The 19,156-nt window shown below is 44.2% G+C and overlaps 1 protein-coding gene across 1 annotated transcript in view; it reads right to left on the reverse strand.

The window, feature by feature from the left end:
* Positions 1–18,936, reverse strand: part of ITPK1 (inositol-tetrakisphosphate 1-kinase) — a 147,728-nt gene extending 128,792 nt beyond the window's left edge. Inside the window, exons 1-2 of the mRNA XM_068399256.1 lie at positions 18,740–18,936; positions 18,199–18,399 (exon numbers count right to left, since the gene is read on the reverse strand). Of these exons, the coding sequence (XP_068255357.1) occupies positions 18,199–18,293 (95 nt within the window). The 5' untranslated portion in view covers positions 18,294–18,399; positions 18,740–18,936. The remainder of the gene's footprint in view (positions 1–18,198; positions 18,400–18,739) is intronic.
* Positions 18,937–19,156: the final 220 nt, after the last annotated feature.

Raw genomic sequence — 19,156 nt, forward strand, 5'->3', positions numbered from 1 at the left:
ATTCCAATTTAGCAAAAATGTTCCTCTTTGAAGTCATCCCAGTCCTCCAGAACAATAAAGTTGTGATGGTTATAAAATGATAATCAAAACCTTGCAAAAGTTGCATTCTAAGAGGCCATAAACTGTTGTTATCTTATATGGACTACTCCCTTACATCTCCATGAAACACCACATCATCCCTAACTATTTCCTCTAATTAGTTGCCAGATAAAAGTAAAAAAATTGCCAGGATAATAGGTTTTTTCCAAGTCTAATTTGAACACCTACAATTTTTTCCTCCATCTGAATTCTAGCATCGCCACCCACAACATGGAAAAGAAGTCTTCCTCCAGCCTGGCCCGCACGTCTCTGTACCACCGCCCCAAGGCGGACACCGGACAAACATCACCCCGATCCCATGGACAGCTCTCAGACCTGCAAGGCTGCAGACCACCCAGCACCCTCCACAAGGCACAGCTAACCAAGAGCCCATCAGCGTCAGTCTGAAAGTATCAAGGCCACCGTTCATTTTACAGCAGAATCCTCTCTCAAGGCCTGGCTTCAAGAGAAGACCAGTTTCAGTGCAAAGTACTAAAGTGTAAATTTTTTGAACCAACAAAAAGCACTGGCCTGCATACTGGTCAGACATAACACATACAGTTCAAATTACTGATTTCAGATGGAGTTTACAACAGCAGCTATATGCCCCAGGGCACTTTTAAACCACAGATCCTGCTTACCGAGGTACACTACAGCTTTATTTATATCCTTGTCTTACTTCAGGATAGTCAGTCAGATGTGATGCTGGAAAGATAACAGACCATTTCATTACAATTTTATTCTACTGTTTTCACATTGTGGTGTTCTCCTTAGAAAAGTGCTAGTAAAGTCATGCCTAGACTTTTTCAGGAAGACTTTCCCTGGTGAAGAATAACATCTCTACTCACATCACTAGGAAAAAAAAAAGGCTACAGACAAACAATTAGGAAACGAAAAAAAATCTAAAACTGCGTTTTTGACCATTTAGGCTATGAACTGTGAAAGAATGAACAAGCTCTTATGTCAAAACAAAGTTTTAATATTGTTAAAAGCAGGAAGATTTCTCTTTTTCAAGTATCTGTTTGTAAAATATTTTACTGTAACTAAGGCCCTAACCCAAAAAGTCTTACATCCTACCTAACAATAAACTGCTTACAGGTGCTTCTACACATAACCTGCACGCTAAACTTGCCATTAAACTCCTCCCTCTACCCATGCATGAGAAAGAACTACAGAGAACATACCATCAAAGATCAAGTTTCTTTCCATTTCTTCCTCAAATTTTACCACTGCCTTGGTGCTAAGATTGCTCAAGACGCATTATCTAATTATCCACCTACAGTGATACAGGTCTTGTGCTGCAAGTTAATGGCATCAAGCCAAACATCAGACGTCTTGCACCTCTCTAGTAGTGTATGTAGGCATAGCATGCTTACACTGTCGAGTACCAAACACCTACACTGATGATGAACGTGCTAGGAGCGTACAGGCAACAGAAGCTGTGGATGAAGCTTGCCATGACAGGCACTTCACACAGCACTACTGTTTCTTACCTCCTTCCTGGGTTTTGCAGAGGAGGTGCACGAGCTCTTCTTTGTAAAGTGCTGCCCCTTCAGATGTAAGGCACAGGTCTGCTGTTGTATCAGACAGCTGCAAGATTAACACTGCAGGCTTCTATCCTAGGTAAGATCCCACTGGAACCAAACAGCTTTTAATCAAACCACTTTCACCAGGCAGAACTAAATGTTAAATCCTCTGATTTCTGTCATCTCTCGTTGGAGGTCCTTATCAAAATAGCCAGTCAAGCAAAGACATTACAGTGCCATACTGCTTTACCTTGGGTAACAGCAATCCTTCTCTGTTGTTGATGCCACGACACTAAAAGCAAAATCACTGTAAGTCATTGAATACTTGTTACAGAGAGATTAACTGGACTTGTCTGGAAATGAGCCTTACTTGGGAAACTACTCCTCCCACATGCACATGTTAGGATCATATGGACAGCTGTATTCTATCCATCAACTCTTCCACTTGCTATACACCTTCTACATAAACATGCAACAGATGACCATTACTTCCCAGTAATTAAGCCACAGAGAAGATTTCCAAGGTGTTCTCGAATAACTAGCTTAGCAGATTTTCCAAGAACTGACACCATGACATAACTGAAGCTACAGAGCACTACTCTGAAGTAGTCAAGCTGTTCCTCTGGAAGCTCTCCTTTATAGTAGAAGTTTGTATTTGCACCATAAGACCAGAGCTAAGGTTAGAACTCACTTTTTCACTGTAGAGGTTTCATATGAAACAGGTTTCAAAAGTGATAACTCTGAGGACATACTGAGTCCCATCAATGCCTCAATTAGAACACGTACCAGGGACAGGAGGCTAGGACTATAACCTCTGCCTCTCGTGCTGGCCCTCAATATTTGAGCTGATGCTCTTTACCCTCCCACCGAAAATAAGAACACTTGTAATAAGGATCTCCTGAAACCATATGCATTACATCAGGGAAAGAAGCCATTACTAGATTACTAGTCCACAATTAATCCAGGAAATCATGGTAAAAAGAAAATAGTCTTTCTCACAGCAGGACAATTCAATAACATTAACTTCCTTGAGGAGGAATAGGAACAGCACCCCAACTTAAGTACATGATGACTCTTGCCTCGCATCAAGAAGGGTGCTTACACCAGCCCAGAGCATCACGCAGCAGGCAGCCTGCTCCAATCACCACATCTGTCTTCTTTCCTAGATGTGGCTCCCAGCTGTCCATTTGAAAAGCAACCAGGAGAGAAGGTACAGGGCCTTGTAGTCTACAAAGCCTTCATTCTGTTTTGGGCATTTTTTCTCTCCTGTGAGCAAGACCACTCCTTGAAACTTTCACATACACAGAGATTAACTGAACACACTATATTCTGCAGATATACTGTTTTCAATCCTGTAGATGAGAGAAGTGATATAAACAGAGCCCACCTTAAAATACTAAGCTTCATCTAAAGCAAATTAACTGCCCCCCTTGGTTTCACTTGGGAGTGTTTAGATTACACTCCTCAACTTTCACTGCTAGGATGTGATCCAGCCAGTGGTTCACAGCTACATCCTCACCTGTAAAGGAAGACCAAAACACTGCCTGTGCTGCTTGCTGGTCACTTGACAGAGCTATTCTGCTACTTTTCAAGCATCATTTCAGAAGATGCACCAAATGATTCTATTTTTCAGAAAATAAATATGCAGTCTTAAAATCTCCTAGGAGATCCAGAGCCTCATTTAGATGGGAAAAAAATAGTTTCTCGGTACAGTGGTGAACAGCAGCTTCCTTTAGAAAAAAGGCTGCAGAGCGTACCTTATCTTTTAATTTTTAAATAAGCATGACAACACCAAGCTGCTACCTACTTCTGATACAACTATCATTCAAGTCCTTCAGATGTTTATTACAAGTAAAATTGTGTATAATAAACACAAAGGAGTAAAGACTTCCTGAAGAGCCAGTCCCAGTAAACAACCTGCAGATGTGAAAGAAAATGCATCACTTCTCAGAAGTGATTTTTTTTTTTCAGTTCACAGCTAGATGAGTAAGGTACATAGCACCTTCTCAGATAAACTGCTACAAGAAGAATAGAAGACTCCTACTCTTTGAGAGTTTTTTTCCCAAAGTTCCCATGTTAGGTAAACTGTTTTATCACTAAACTCCCCCCCTGCCCCCATTAGCCTTAGCAGGCTTAGGCTCAAGCTCAAATTTATTTGTAGCTTCCTGAGTTTTCATTTTCCTGTGTTTCATCAAGTTTTGTATGCACTTGGAAAATGGCAACTACTTGCTCTATCTACAGGGTTACAAGGGCCTTCTTGGGACTTAGGCACCCACACAAGAAGCAGAGAAAAACATAAGCAAGAAAACAATCCTTATCACTATCGCTGTCTCTTCTGCACTGGATTGTTACACAGCCTCCTGGTTCATTTTCTCCTCTTTGCTTTTCCAACTACAGCTTCATTTTCACCACAAATTAAAATGACCAATTTAGGAAGGTCAATGCAAGAAGATGAAATCTTAGCTTGGCCAAAGCTGAGTAATCACTTACCCTGTATATGATAAACTGAAAACAGTCATTAATTAAATAGGTCAGAGAGAACAGCTGTTAAGAGACAGCTAAAATTGTTAAAACATGTTTGGGACCTCAGCAACTGGGTTCGATGATATTTCTTTTATAGAAATCACCAGTGAGAAGCAGACAAATTTTAACAACTTGATTTTTAAATTTTGAACCATGCCTTGGAGGAGACAGATGTGAATTAAGAGCTGCTGACAAATATCAAGATAAAGTAATAAACACTTTGGCTCTCCTTTGAGATCCAATGATCTACGAGCAATTTGCAGTCACTTCAGCCACACAACAGCATTGTGACAGGTTTGTATTATTTCTGCATTTGACAGGTGGAAAAGGTATTATATTGGGAAATTCACTGATTTGTGTAAGTTACACTGAAGCCTACTACAGAGCCAAAAGCCAACCCTACTTTAGCTGCCAGGCCAATGCCTGATTCAAGAGACTTTTCTCTATTCTCTTTCTTGGATCAGAGTATTCCTTGATTTGGAATCTCCCTGTACAACCCCCACCCCAGTGAATACATGGAAGACATCAAGATTTAAACACATTTCAATTGTTTGCAGCTCATCTACGTACACCTGAGACTTTACTCATATTTCAAAGTTGTCTGGGCTGCGTGCTTCAAAAACCCCTCATAGTCAAACTATACATTTACAGTACAGCAGGGAAGAGCCACCTCTCAGGCTTTTTGGGACTGGTCTTGCAGGAATGCCTCCGAGTTCCTGAGCTAGTGTAAGAATTCAACACCAACAGCAGACATTTTGAATAAACAACTTAATTTCCTAAAGTGTTGGAGGGGAGGGAAAAAGCCAGGGAAAGAATTTTCACAAAGACATACACAGAATGGAAAAAAAAAAGTTAACCCTTTAATAATTTTTATTTCATCAAAAGGAGGTCAAGCTTTACCAAAAGAGAACCTTTATCCCTGTTCTTACAGAAAGCACCAACAATTATCCCCTCGAAGCCAAAGTGGCTGCTGAAAACACCCCCACACAGACATTACTGTTTTAAAGGCTGAAAAATATTTAACCAAAAACATTCTCCAGCACAAGCCTTCCTTTACTGTAATATTAGCAGCACTGCTAGACTGCTCCATTCTGCCTGGATCAGGCCCCAACAACTGGCAATCTACTTCGATTCAATGGGAGAGGGAACAGGGAGATTTTACATGGACCACCTGCATTTTCCAGAAACAAACATTTTGTGTTTCAAGTTTCACTACTAGCAGCAGCAAGCATGCTAAAAATCTATTCTTACAGAGAGCTTTCACACCCACATATCAGTCAACAGAAGAAAAGGTGGCAGCAGCACTAACAAGTAACAGGAAACTCAAATACTATACTTGGTCCTACAAAAACATTTCAAATTACAGTAGCGGGTACTTCCCTGGGCCAAGTAAGCATTCAGAGTACTTTCAATGGCATCATGGTTGCATGTTTTAATTACTACCTACCACGCTTTTGATACTTGGCCATCAACTGTTATTATCAGGCCATTACATCTTTTCAGTGCCTGCTCTCAGTAGTTGTGGTGCAACAAGGCAAGAACAAACCAGCAAAAGAGGTCCATGTGTTGATCCCAGGTTTGCCACCATGAACAAATTCAATTTCCATCCCTGTCTCTCAGGCTTTCCATTAAAAAAAAAAAAGTAAATCTGAACACCAGGTATATTCAGTTCCCAAGGAATCCAACTACAGGGATTTCCAACAGCTTCAGAGGGAGTGGGATTAGGCCAAGGTCTGCAAACGTGCTCAGCTCAGGTCAAGAAAACTCAGCACCTTAACAGGGAGGAGCTTTGGAGAATCTCAGCCTAATTCATATGCAAGGATTACTATTTTAGGAATAAGCACCAGTACAAAGAACTTGACCCCCATCTAACTACAGAACAACAGATTTAGAGATCTTCATCTTACATATCAGAACGCAGCTTTGCCCCAGAAGAAATCTGTGGTAAAGCCGCCTTAGAATAAATGACACTGTTTCCAAATTCTTTGCCCAAGCTAGGAACCAAGCATTTTAATTAAGGTCTTCTAATTGCAGTTAGTGTAATTTGGGGTAGGGGGCAGGGAGGAAACATGCTTTCCACAGTCCACTGGTACCAAAGCTGACAGACAAAGAAAAGTAACTTTAAAAATACACGTTAGCCATAGTAAATGCTCTAACAGTGTTCTGTAGTTTCAGAAAAACATTTTCCTCTTTGAAGAAAGCTCTCCTGTCTGGTTCTACAGACCTTTTTCACAATGGCAAACAGGAGAAACTACGAACAAGGGAAAATCGGGGAAGTTATTGTTAACATACGAACAGCCACAGCACATCAGAACTGAAGGTCCAACCTACTCTGCCTCTAGTGTGGCTGTCCTCTCTGTTCTATAGCCAAAGATACAAAAGAAACATCCCAAAATATTGTTTTTCTTCAGTGATCTCTTGCAATCAGAGTGGCCTGGTTTGGGCCAAAATGCTCATCAAAATAGTAGACTTGCTTAGTTTCTTTTTCCCTTTCCTCTCTCGCATACATACACTTACACACACTTTTACAGGAGTTTTCTTTCAGTGCCTGAAAACTACCAGATTGACAGCTCCAGTGAATTAAGCTCCCTCTTTGTCGGCAAAACAAGAGCAGCACCACAGGCAACCTCAGAACAAGCTCCCTCTATCCTCCTCTTCCCACCCCTCCAACTAGCAAGCGTATCTGAATGCTGAGCTTCACACACAGCTCTATCATACCAGGGGGCCTTGTAAAGACTCCCTGATAATGTGGTTTACCCAGGCTATTTCACAGGACACTAATGTTAAAGCCACATGTGATGGAAACATCATGAGTCGACACATTATCAGCATGCACCTGTGCCAGACAGCACGGTAACTCTAAAACCATGAGGCTGGTCTGAGTGCATGCAAGTCTGTGCTTAAAGACTGACTGGCAAAGAAAAACTATTTTAGACAACAGTGTGAAAGAACAGCAAGTTGAAGCAAGTCTTAAAGCCATACTTGAAACTACAGAAAGGCAACATTAACCAAAAACCAACAGAAAGACCAGAAAAATTCAATGCTCTCAATGTCACACAAAAGACGGGTGCAGATTTTATTTGAAAATGAATTGTACATCTGGCATAAACACTACAGAGACGGTGCTTCTGTTACTACTGCAGTACTAATATTGTACTTCACTTTTGGAGAGTGCTTCCCTGCTATGTTATGACTTAACCTGGGTCGGGCAGCAAATGTGGATCTGGACACACTCCTCTCTTCAATTACAAGGGGTTTTTAGGTTCCACAAAACCCTCCACTGTTGGTTTTAAGTCACAGATTAGCATGCACTAGATGAAGTTTGAAGATGGGTCCTAAACTGTACCCAGCTTTTAGTTCCTCCTCCCCCCTCTTTTGCAAGCTTTTCTATTTTTAGCAGGAAAGTCTTTTCTCTTTAGGGAAGAACTTTTGACTTCTGAACTTCTTACAACAACTTGACTGAAATTATTTTTTTTTTTTAATTAGTCAAGAGCCAGGGTGTTCTAGTAAAATGAACACGTACACATATACTTAAAAATAAGTAATGTCTATTCTTTTGCAGGTTTTTAAAAAAAAAGAAAAAAACAAAAACCAAACCACAACATAGCAGAAGCAACTTTATATTTGCTCACAGCAAAACTGGAGAATAGCCAGCATGCACCGACAGCCTCCTTATGTTCCTGTGATATCAGGAATGAAAGCAAGTTCAAAAATGCATTAAAAGGTTTACGTGGAGCAGGTCCATCTGCGGCTATTAAACACAGTACCATGGACACAACTGCTGCCACCAGAGTCTGTAAACCAGTGACTGACAGAAGGCAAGAGCACCTGCCAAGGGGCAGGTGAGCACGTTTACTCTGTGCCTCATACTTTCTCTAAGCATCTGCTACAACCATCATTCAAGTCCTCGATGGCCAAGTTCAGGTCTATTTGGCTGGCCTCATGCTCTTCAACTGGCCTGTCAGCCAAAACACCTCCGAGCAGTTAGAGCCTCTGCTACAAAACAAAACAGACTGATGAATTTGTGCAGGAATAACCTCGCCATTACCCCGTGCTACCCTCTCACCCTTCACATGGCAGCAAGGAGAGCCCACACTGGCTTCACCAGTGTCAGCAGGCAGAGAGGGCTGAATCCTCAGCCTGTAAAATCTCCTGAACTGAGTTTTTGTAACACAAAGGAACAGCATGTTCCTGGACAAAGAAGCATCCACATGCAGCTGTATGACATGCAGACAGAGCTGAAGAGCAACAGTTATCAGTATTTACATTCATCTCTGTGGGCTGTTTTTTAACTACAAGGAAATAACCAAGTTTCTCATTGAAACATACATGTTTAAGAAATAACATGCCCAGTTGGGTTTAAGTGGTCACTGCTGGACTCATTAAAACATTGCATATTGCTGAAACAGGCAATGTTTCGTAGCCCACCTGTATAAATGATGACACTTTCCATCCCTGTAGTGAAACCAGGCTGACGAAGATAAGGAATACGCCTAGTCATTACACCAGTTCTCGTAACCACGAAAGTCATTTCAGAGTGGCAGGGAGAAAGGACTGCAGTGCTGTGGCTGCTGATGGGGCAGGTGTGGCATGTCACAAGTGGACCTTTATGGTATCATTTCCTTCCAGCACCATTAATCATCCCAGACATCACTTGTTCTATCAGCTATTAACCAGTTCCCCCAACATGCAGATAACTTTATCAAGGTTAGGCAGCCAGAGTCATTACTAAGCACTACAACATGCAGTGTCAAAGGCCTTGTTTCCAAAGAATCCTCTGAACTATTTCCTTCTGCTGTAAGAAAATACACTACACTGCTACATGTACTTATCCATACTTAACATTGCGGCAAAAGTTACACAAAGTAGAAAAAGTCACCAGCACTTTAAAAAAAACACGGTTTCAGAGAAGGACAACTATGTTGCTTTTGGCCAAAACATTCAACTCAAACCAGGTCTCTTAAAGCACCAATTTTTAGCCCATTAGCACTCTTCAATGGGGAGAGGCTCCCTCAACGTGCACACACTTTTGTGGTGTGGTCTGATGGGACAAACATGGGGCTCAGCCAGGAGCATCCCAGCCTCACAGCTCAAGATTTAGTATTTTGTCTTCTCCTACAGACATGTCTCATTCAAGTATTTTTCCTCCTTTGCCAGCAGCACCATGGAGAATTCAGTTCATGAGGCAATGCCTCGGGACTCAGACTGAACATGCAGAACCAATGTGTTACAGAGGGAAAGGACCAAAGATGGCTTGTTTACAAGGAGAAAGAAAAGCCTGTGAGGAGTGTGATGAAGAGAGAAAATAAGCCTGTTTTTTTGAGGAGGAAGGACCAACTTCAAATTCTTCCAAGCAAGCAAGCATGACTCGGCAGTATGTGACAAAATGAGATGTGTTATAAATCTTCACTAACTGGCATTCGAGGGGAGAAGATTAAACAGCTCAACATGAACTGAACCTGCTTCCAAGTTCTGGGCCTAGCTCTGCCAATTATGTTCCTAGACGTGTCGTTAGATCTAGAAACATGACTTTCTCCACTCTACAGATCAGACCCCTGGGAGCCCTCAGAGCGACCTCAGTGACGCACACTCTCCTGCCCGCACAGGTAGTAGCCTGGCTGTGGGAAAGAGCAGACTTCTGCTTTGGTTCCCAGTTCACAGGAGTCATTAAACAGAATTTGGAGGAGTGGTAATCACACCCCGGCCAAAACAGCCCAAGCACTGCAGTTGGGAGGAAAGACAACTACAACCAAGGACGTTTTACTTGGAACTGAAGGACATCCCCCCTCAATGAAACTCAAGTCATTTTGAAAGCCATTCTTTAAGTACGTGGTTGTCCTCCAAACAGGATTTCTCTCGGCAGAGAGAGAGAGAATACTAACTAGTATTTATGTAGTATTTGGACAGTATAGAAGTATCAGCAGTTTCCTCCTTGATCATATAAAGGGCGTAATCCCTTCTGAGGAGAGTTAAAATTCCATCAGTACAAAACAAACCATTGTTTCGAGGACTGAACATTGAACTCAAAAATGAAAAAAAGAAGATAACCAGACAGAAGAGGGTTTGTTCCACAGCACTATGGCACAAATAAAATAAGCACCTGTGCTGTGCACATCTATTATCACACTTATTTTAGTGTGTTCCGCATGCTCTGCTTCCTTGTTTCCTTGGAACACGTTCAAGAATGTCACCTCACCAAAAAGCGTCAACTGTAGAGATGAATAGCACATTATCTGGCCAACATCACGAGATACACTGTCAATGAGTGCTTCTCAGGTGCAGTACATTAAGGCAGAGCAAACACTTTCCATCATCTCCGACACCCCTCTCAGGTCGTGCCTATATATTTGAAAAAGCTGCACACATTTAGGCTTTGTGTCTGGACTTCCCAAGTCATGACTCCTGAATTAGTAAAGGGACTTCAAACTACTTAATGTACACTAAGAACTGTTTCTCGGGCACCTTCTGTGCTATTACAGATTGGACCAAACCAGGGACAGTGGAAAGGTCAACATCTCTGCCTTGAAACACAATGACAGGTCCATGTCATCCCCAGCATGTTTGTCCAAACCGGTCTTAGAAGTCTCAAACAACGAATTCCACTGCCTACCTAGACAATCCACAGTATCTTTTCCACTTACCTATCATCCCTCCTTCTTGGCACAATTGAAGCACACTACTTTTTCTTCTACCTACAATGGAACTGCGGAATACACTGCGGGGGGGGGGGGGTGGTGGTGTTCCTTTTTTTTCCCCCTACAACAGCTTTTTACTGCGTCCAAAGATCCATACCCAGCCTCCTCCTCCTCTTTATGTTGAATAATGCAGCACAATACACCATATTTTCAAGACCTGCGATCCTTCTCACTGCTCTCTTCTGGGCACTTTCCAGCTGACCTGCCTTTTCCTTGAAATGCCGTGCCCCAAACCAAAGGCAGTAGGTGATGCGACTGCAGCAGCAGCCTTATCAGTGCTGCGCAGAACAGAGGCATTACTTAATGCGCCTTGCAGGCTGTGTTCCCATTTATGTGCCCCAAGATGACATTCACTTTTCTTTTTTTTGGCAACACTGTCAATTTGTATTCAGCCTGCGATCTGCAAAAGAACGCAGATCTTTCTCTGAAGAGCTGCCACCTGACCAAGCTTATTATTGTTGCTTGCTGCATATCAGTTCAAACAGGTTGTGGTAAAGAGATGTACCATAAGGAGGACACAAACTTCCTGAACCTGAGGTAAATGATTGCTAGAACGCGAAACAGAGTCGCTATGAAAGGGTGATTGCTACACTCACTTCTGTTGCCGAGTGGCTGTGCTCTGTGTTCCTATGAAATGGTTCTGCACACGTAAGGTTTTTGTGAGAGGGATGCCTATCAGTACGTGCTCTCAGAGATTAAGAAAATGCACACATACCCAGCTCTTATGGGATGTAGTCTTCTCTACAGATTAATGGAAGAAAGAACAGGAACCCAGAAATATAGCGAACTTTTCCTCCAAGAAATACACTGCGTTTTTGCTACTACCTTCAATGCTTTTTCATTACTTAGTATAATTTCTACCATTAGGCTAGTTGTAAGTTTTTGTTAGAGCTGATGTCAAAGAAACTTACCCACCCATCTGGCCCCCAGTTACTTCTCATGATATAGTATTTCAGACTAACACAAGCAACAATGGCAGCTATTGATCAACACACGTATGTTTTATTTTCATGGCTTTAAAGGCTGTAAAAGCTAACTAGCACAAGCCAGGCATTTAACAAAAGTAGTATTTAGGTTTCTTTCTGGGGAATTGGGGTTAAAGAAAATCCCCTGAGTTCTTCCTGGAAAAAATATGCAATATACTTCATGGCCTGCTATATAAAGAAACAGATTAATTTAATACCCCCAAACCAGCATTATTCTTAAATCTATCTTAAAACTCATGTTTACGTTCCTGTGCACAGGCCATGACACACAAGAGACCACAAATAAAGTTTAGAAAAGGAAAAATAGAGCCATACAGATCTACAGCACTGACAATAGTGTTTACCATTTTATGGTAGATTTACTGAACAGAGTAGCTTCTCTTACGTGTTAAGAGAAGGCTTAACTATATATCACAGAAATGAAATGGGCAGAAGTTGAAGAATCAATTTAGCTTAAAGAGAAGAAAAAAACTGAGCAAGTTTGAGTCACACAGAAATTTAAATCAGGCATACTAATATTTTGGTAGGAAAAAAATCATTGGTTGCTATGTTCAGCACATTGATCTAGTACCAGCATCAAACTAGCTTCATCATAACTCAATCAAAAACAAACCCATCCCCCCAACCCGCAAAAAACCAAACTGACCCACCACAGTGACTTGTCATACCCAAATGGTCTCCAGTACAGGTGACGTGTGCTCTAACAGGAGCTACATACCCAAAGAAAAGTACATCCCCTTGCATAAAACCAAAATTAAGACCTGCTGAATGGATGCAGATATCAATTCAAGAACATGGTCTCGTTTCAGAACAGTCTTCAGTAGTGAGTAGCATCTGGGAATCCAAATGGGATCAAGAAGCCTTAGCTTCCTGTGTGTCAATGAATGCTATCAGTCACGGATGATCTCCCAAGGAGGGGAAGAAGACAATTCATCTTGCTCACTAAAAATCAAGACAACTGGGCTTTACTAGAAGGCATTCTCAATTACCTCACTTCCATTTTCTTCTTCTGTGGGCAGAATTTGATTTTTCTCAGAATTTCTATAATTTCCTGAGAACTTTTTCCTCCCAGATGCTCACCCTGCTTTTAAGCAAAAACACAGCACAATAAAATCTGACCATAAATAATTTAGACGTTTCTTCACTGAAAGGGTTGTCACGCATTGGAACAGGCTGCCCAGGGAAGTGGTTGAGTCACCATCCCTGGAGGTATTTAAAAGACGAGTAGATGTGGTGTTTAGGGACATGGTTTAGTGGTGGACTCGGCAGCGTCAGGTTAACGGTTGGACTGGATGATCTTAAAAGGTCCTTTCCAACCAATTCCCTGATTCTATGTACAAGCACAGTTCTTCTGTCTGTCAAATTGCAGGATTTATCATGACACAGATTACATCTTCAGGCAACTCTTCAACTCCTTTGCTATTAATTTTCTACACGCTATAAAGAGGAAATTCTGACTCATTATGTATACAGCTACACAGAAAAGCTACCACATTACCATGCAAACTTACAAGTTGCACATGCAAAAGCTTTTGCCCCAAATAACCGAGAAGTAGCTTATCATTCAGAATGGGGTGACTTTAAATTATCTCCTCTTGGATGAAGCATATTTCACTTCACCTCTATCACTGTAACCTATTCACGTTGTCATAACCTTACTGCCTTACATCTCTGTGGCTCCCAGAAGAGACGATATTAACGGATGACATGCAGAACAACTACCAGGGAAACGGAGGCTTTTGTAGAGCACACAGCCGTTTGTAAATGGCTGCACCTCACTAACCTGAACTGGTGCCAAACACACACAACGCATTTTCTGAACAGATACATGCATTTTTCTGTACTACCACCACCACTCCTCACATGGCATGAACAGAAGTCTTTTTATTCACAACGTCCAGAGAGACCTGTCAGTACATCTATGCATATTTTACAAAAGGATAATATGGGTATCCAAGAGTCTTTACCACCGTCTGCAATTCACACCACAGCTCTGTCATCTCTGTAATGGAATGGGGCATTTCCATTTCCCTAACCTTGTATTAGCGCTCATACACCTGCACAGTGACAACCATTCCAAGGTCAATGTGACAAGCAGGGAACTGACTGGATTGAGAGTCTTTGCTAACTGTATAACCACTAAACCCAGCTTGAGACAGACCATGAGTCCAAGCAGCGAGAAGAAGGAGGAACTGTTCCTTTCAGCAGTGGCAGGGATACATGACAATGTCAACGCTACAGGCTCACATCACAAGCTTTTGAATTCTCAGGAGTCCCTAGAAACCTTGTCTTACTTTTTAGCAGGCTGTAGATACTCTATACTTTGTCAAGAGCCAGCTACCTAAAGCTCTGAGACTGTGCCATCACCTTGGTGGAGCTGAACATAAAGGCTCACAGGAAAGTCTACTTCACATGCACAAACCAGACATTTGCACAATGCAGTCCCATAAGAGGCCCTAGTCAGGGAACTGCAGCTGCAGCATATATGATAGCATGCAGATAATACCAAGTTCAACATAAAGCATGGTGACTTAGCAGCTTCACTCAAAAGCACAAGACAACTTGGCAGTAGTAGCTTCTTAAATTGCCTCCTGACTAATAAATTCACCAAGGAGATAAGAAGCCTGTACCAAATGCCCTGTTCCACACAGAAGAGCTCAATCCCACATCACAACTCAAATAGGAATGGCCTCTTATCAGCAAGGCTGAGACAGACTCTCTTCTCCCCACTGAAACTGTACCGATGCACAGAAAGGAACATAACAGTCTTACTCCACCGACAGCTTATGTAGAAAGGAGTTGCTGGGTGAAGCCAAAAATCGCTGTGGGAAGCAGAGACCAGAACTGAGGACGCACCTCATTCCAAAGGAATGCCCCTGCCACGGTGCTACAGACATGGCACAGAGGATGGCTACCCTGACACTGGTGAGGGAGCTCACATTCCTCTCTATACACAGTGGCAAGTTCAGCCAGAGGATCAAAGCGCACCTGGCCCGTCTTCAGGTTCAGTCTCCCTTGGGAGACACCAGCTGCGGGTTTGAAACCAGGCTTCCCACTTGCCAGGCAAGCGCTCTATCGTCCAGGTTGACTGCTCTCAAGGTGCTATCCAGGGGCACTGATCCTCTTCAACAGGCCTGTGAAACCACACTGCCTCTTTGCTCACCACACTACTCAGAATCCTGAAAGAGATGTAGAAGCATTAAAGGCTGCAGAGGGCTGTAACCCAACAATCTGGGAACTGCTCGTCTGGGCTATAAATGTGGCGGTAGATACCACCACAGGCACTGCTTTCATCTCCTCGGGCTACACCTGGAAGGCACAGCCAAGGCTGTTATGCTCCAGGAAGAGTACAGCTCAAGTAGGACATACCTAGCGTGCTGCAGTGAGGACCAGCAGCGCAGGTGAGCTCAAAGGCCTTTGATACAAGGAAGACTACCTTGTGGATACAAAGCTTAGGCAGAAGCCCCAAGGCACTGTGTTCAGGCAGGATAGCTGCTGTGCCAGTCACATGTGTTACCAGGACTTTACGCAACCAAGTGGAAATTTTAAGAAAAGAAGGCAGGTGCCTATAAGCGCTCCAGTAACAAAACTGGAAGAAATCAGATGCCAAAATTTAACAGGGAAACCTACAGAAACCCAGCAGCCTAACCTGCACTTTAAAGATGGACAGAAACATGAGAAAAGTATTTCAAGGACCTGCCCAGTCTTTGTGAAGCAGAAACCTGAAGGCAGGCCTGCCTGTACCCCAAAGCAGCACCTTAATGGCTCCACTTAGACTCCCTCATGTCTCATTTCAGCTAGGATAATGTAACAACATTTCAACTTAAAGAGTGCTCCTGGAGACAAAACATGGAACCACTCTTAAGCAAGTGGTCCAGCACTTAGACTCTCTCTCTCAGAGGATGGTTCAAACAGATTTTGAAATATCTGTCTGTGATCCCTTTAGGACATGGGTGTTTTGCACTAGAAGTGGCTGCACTGGCAGACTGCAAAGAAATGAAGATTCTTCTCATCCTAACAGAACCTCCGATCTAAACTCAGCGTGCTTCAGGAATTCATTAGGAGGCTTCTCTTGCTTTCCTAGGTTGTATAACTGCTCCATTGCAAACCCATACAAACAAAACTGAACTTTGTAGTCATCCAGAAAGTATATCCCTAGGCAACAGGCAAATAAATTCCAAGTAACAGTCACCATAAAGTACATAGAGTAGACAGACAGACACATAGTCCCCTCTAACGCATGAATCACTGTACAGGAATGAGTACGCTTGCCTTATTTCCTACCACACAATATTTCTAGAAAGATGTATGTTGAGCTCAGCACCACTTTTTCTGCAGCAACAAAAGCTTACAAACACACAAGTAATCAAGTAGATACTATGTACAGAATACTTCAAATCTTTGCCTGAATAAATGCAGCCTCCCACTGTGTCAATGGAAGTTACTGGGAAGGAAAACAGAGCATCCAAGACATCTGTGCAACTTGCTCCAGTGACTGTACTGATCTTTAAACCAAACATTTAACTCTGCTTCTACAGAAAGGCTAATATTAAATTCTTTTAAAAATATCAAAGCATGACTGAGAAGATATAGCTATCCGAAGTCTGTACATGCTACACAAAGTGAGCTTAGCTGGTACAGAATGAGATAGCCTAATTTTCATCAAGAAATTAGTAAAGTGTAGCAAGAGAGACACTTTGGGGTCAATTTTCACAGCACTGCAAGGACCTAAAACTATTAATAAATTTGTACAGTACACAAATTGTAGTATTGTTATGTTATGTTACATGTTATGTAACATATATAACATGTTACATGTTATGTAACACAAGTGTAAGGAATTTCTGAAGTAGAGAAAAATTAAACAAAGAACTTAGTCAAACAGAGAAACAAGGACAGTGCAGGGCAGAAAGTCAGTTTTGGAGACTCCTAAACATAAGAATGTACAGCACATAATAAAAAGAATGAAAGACAAATTACTACAAAAAGCTCTTTATGTATTTTCTGAGATTCCCCTTAGTTTCTGGGCATGAAAACCAGTCTATACCAAACCTCAAGGCCCTAAAAATGACATTTTTCTTATGCTTATTAGAGGTTAAAGTGTATTTTTGAGTGTCACAAAAACCAACCAAAATCTCTTAAGCAAGGTCAAAGCTTAGCATTATTGATCCAGAAGTATTTTGTTTGGAGAATCGCATGAAATTTAAAAAGACATTAAACCAGAACCTGTGGTCTTTTCTATACTTGAAAAAACTCTGGTAAGTTTTGCTGAAGTTTGACAGAGAGGATGTAGAATGCCAAGAACACAAGCTGATGTAAAAGCTTGTCAGTTTCTCAGAATAGTGTTCTGTTTCTTCTGCCTCCTTCATCTTTACAGAAATTTCACAGGGATTGGTGTTTTTAGCATGACATGCTTCAATAAAGTACATTTGAAGTCCCGTAAAATATATTGTGCAAAGTTTGAACAGACTTCACAGAAACCAGAACATGGGTTACCTAGAATCTTTTCAGTTATCAAAATTAATTTAATGTACTTGTTATAAACTTACTATTAGAATGAAATGAATAAGAAAAAGCTGTCATTCGATATCAGAAGCTGTAATGGATGTGTCACAAGACCTTGGACCCATATGGAGTTTACATTTCCAATTAAATAATAAAATTGTGTAATATAATGGATATATTATCCTCTAAGCTATTCAGATAAAGTCTAATTACAGCTTATCAAACTAACCTTTACCTCTATGAGCATGGAAAATACATGAAGTTATACCGCCTTCAGACATCTCATTCACATCTCGGGTGAATACAAGCTCACTCAGGAGTTCGTATACCCTAATTTTACATGGTTTTGCACGACATGAAGGAAAGTTATTCCCAGTCATTTGACTCTTCCTAATAATAACTCGGCTTCAGCTCCAGATCTTAGCAATGTCCGTAGAAAGGCCAACTGAGACTATTTCACCGGGAATACTGGAGACCACTCGGGAAGCGGCAGACAGACATTTACCCGGGCAGTAAACCACGGCTGTGCCGGGCACGCTCACACACACAGAGACGCAGCGCACCGCCCCGGACCGAGGTTCCCGGGAGCGTGCGGCAGCCTCCCAGGTGCGCGGGAGGCGGAGCCCTGAGCCGCGGCCCCGCGGGCAGGGAGCGGAGGGCCCGGGGGGCACCGGCCAGCCCTGCCTCCCCCCGGTCCTGGCGGACAGACCCGGTTGAGGGGAATCGCGCACCCAGCACAAAACGTCCGAGGGTCGGCGCAGGCCACGGCCGAGCCCGGAGCGGCCCGACCCCGGTCCCGGTCCTGGCCCCAGCCCGGGGCCGCCGCCCGCCCAACTGCCTCGGCGGACGCCCCGGCGCTCCCCGCGGCGCGGGCCGCCTCCTTACCGGCACAGCTCGGCGAAGGCCTGGAAATTCAGCTTCCTGATCTTCTTCTCGCTCAGCCAGTAGCCCACCCGCTTCCCCTTCAGGAAAGTCTGCATGGTGCCGGCCCGGAGAGGCGGCGGCCGCCCCGCGAGGAGGGGGATCAGGCCGGGGCGGCGGGGGCAGCCCGGCTACCGCTCGCACTCGGCGCCTGCGAAGCAATGGCTTTAAGGAAAGAAGAGAAAGGAAAATCAGCCGGTTCCCCGCCGAGGACGCCGGCGCTACCGTCCAACCCCCCCGCCCTGCGCCGCTGAACCGAGCCAGGCGCAGGCTCTGCCGGCGGTGAGCGGCGTGCAGCCCCCGGCAGGCCTTGCCCCGCACCGGCAGGCAGCTCACCGGCGCGGGCAGAGATGGTGCCTCTGCCGGCGGGGAAGCCGTTACCCCCGTCCGCCCGCTGCCAGCCCCGGAGCGGCCAGCCCAGCAGACATGCCGCTGCTGCCCGCCGAGCGGTACCCGCCGCAGCGCCCCGCCACCCCTCTCCCGGGCCGCCTCCGCCCGCACGGACCCCGCCGCCGGCTCGCCTCCGTGCCCGCCCGCTGCTGCTGCGCGGCCGCTGTGCTGCTGCAGCCGCTCAGCTCCCCATTTGCCCGCTATTCACAGCCGCCTCCACTTCCTCCTCCTCCTCCGGCTCGTCCCCTCCTCTCCCCGCTGCCAGCCCACAGCACGTGGGTGGGCGAGCGGCGACAGGACACGCCCGCCGCGCCGCAGCCCCGCTCGCACTGAGGGGCCTCGCCCGCCCCGCGCCGCGGGTACGGCGCCCGCCCGCCGCACCGCCGCCAGCAGGGGGCGGCTGGGGCCGCGCCGCCGCCTTAAAGGGACATGCCCCTTCTTCGGGCTGGCCCAGCTCTTGGGGCTGTGCCAGCGTGGCCCCTGCCTTGCCGCCCGGCCCCGCTGAGGGCACCGCGCCCGGGCCGGGCTCAGG

Source organism: Nyctibius grandis, chromosome 4 (assembly GCF_013368605.1).
Source record: "Nyctibius grandis isolate bNycGra1 chromosome 4, bNycGra1.pri, whole genome shotgun sequence".
In the NCBI taxonomy this organism is placed as follows: Eukaryota; Metazoa; Chordata; class Aves; order Nyctibiiformes; family Nyctibiidae; genus Nyctibius; species Nyctibius grandis.